This window comes from Meleagris gallopavo, unplaced genomic scaffold (assembly GCF_000146605.3).
Source record: "Meleagris gallopavo isolate NT-WF06-2002-E0010 breed Aviagen turkey brand Nicholas breeding stock unplaced genomic scaffold, Turkey_5.1 ChrUn_random_7180001862839, whole genome shotgun sequence".
Classification (NCBI taxonomy): Eukaryota; Metazoa; Chordata; class Aves; order Galliformes; family Phasianidae; genus Meleagris; species Meleagris gallopavo.
In genome coordinates this window covers 1-1,384 of record NW_011128396.1, presented here as the reverse complement: position 1 = coordinate 1,384, position 1,384 = coordinate 1, and the positions used below count along the sequence as shown (strand labels likewise).

The 1,384-nt window shown below is 61.8% G+C and overlaps 1 protein-coding gene across 1 annotated transcript in view; it reads right to left on the bottom strand.

The window, feature by feature from the left end:
- The window catches only part of B4GAT1 (beta-1,4-glucuronyltransferase 1), a 2,898-nt gene extending 1,540 nt beyond the window's left edge, over nt 1–1,358 (bottom strand). Inside the window, exon 1 of the mRNA XM_010726947.3 lies at nt 160–1,358. Within this exon, the coding sequence (XP_010725249.1) occupies nt 160–975 (816 nt within the window). The 5' untranslated portion in view covers nt 976–1,358. The remainder of the gene's footprint in view (nt 1–159) is intronic.
- Nucleotides 1,359–1,384: the final 26 nt, after the last annotated feature.

The window sequence follows — 1,384 nt, the reverse complement described above, 5'->3', positions numbered from 1 at the left end:
CACCCACAGCCACAGCAGCCACCCCACAGCCCTAGCATCCACCCCACAGCACCCACAGCCCCAGCAGCCACCCCACAGCCCCAGTGTCCACCCTACAGCCCCAACGTCCACCCCACAGCGCCCACAGCCCCAGCATCCACCCCACAGCCCCCTCCTCACCTGACTGATGCGGTTGAAGCCGTACTGCACAAAGCGCTCGTCGAAGGGGGGCACACCTTGGGCCGGCCCCACATAGAAGGGCTCCCACGGGTCCCTCCACAGGGCCTCGTAGGCCACCCGCAGCCGGGGGCCCGGGGGCAGCCCCCACCACCTCCCGTAGTCGGTGGGTGCCTGGCATCGCGGGCACAGAGCCCCATAGAAAGGTCGAGCTGCTCCCAAACCCCATAAGTGCAGCAGCTCCGCTTTCGTGGCCGGGATCGGCGTCCCTGAGCGCACCTCGAAGGCTGGCAGCACGAAGACCACCCTGTCCCATGGGGCAATGGGGGCACTTGGGGGGTGGGGGTCGTCCATGGGGTTGGGGATCTCTACGGCGTTGGGAACACCGGGGTCGTCCAAACTCTTGGGGTCTGTCAGGGCGTTGGGGTCTTCCATGACATTGGGGTCTTGGATGGCGTTGGGGTCTTTGATGGTGGGGGAGTCTTCTACAGCTTTGGGGTCTTTGATGGTGTGGGGGTCTTTCATGATATGGGGGTATTCCATGGCTTTAGGGTCTTTGATGGCATTGGGGTTTTCCAGAGCTTTGGGGTCTTCGATGGCTTTGGGGTCTCTGATGGTGTGGGGGTCTTCCATGACATGGGGGTCTTCCATGGCTTTGGGGTCTTTGGTGGCACTGGGGTCTTGGATGGTATGGGAGTCTCCCAGGGTTTTGGGGTCTTCCATGGCTTTGGGGTCTTTGATGGTGTGGGGGTCTTCCAGGGCTTTGGGGTCCATCAAAGCGTTGGCTTTGGGGTCACTGAAACTTCTGAGTACCTCCATGGTGTTGGCGACCTCCAAATCGGGGTTGGGGTCTTCAGTAGCATCGGGGTCTCTAATGGCATCGGGGTCTTTGATGGCGTTGGGGTCCTTCAGAGTGTTGGCACTGGGGACACCATTGGGGCCACCAAATCTCTTGGGGTTCTCTGTGGGGTTGGGGTCCCCTATGGGGTCGGGGTCAATGACCCTCTTGGGATTCTCTATGGGGTTGGGATCCCCTATGGGGTCACCAAATCTCTTGGGGTCTCCTGTAGGGTTGGGGTCACCAAACCTCTTTGGGTCCCCTATGGGGTCGGGGTCGCTGACCTTCTTGGGGTCCTCTATGGAGTTGCGGACCCCCAGGACATGGCGTCCCCCCAAACCCCACCCCCCCAAACTCACTGGGACGCCCCATAAACGGGGGTCCCCACCG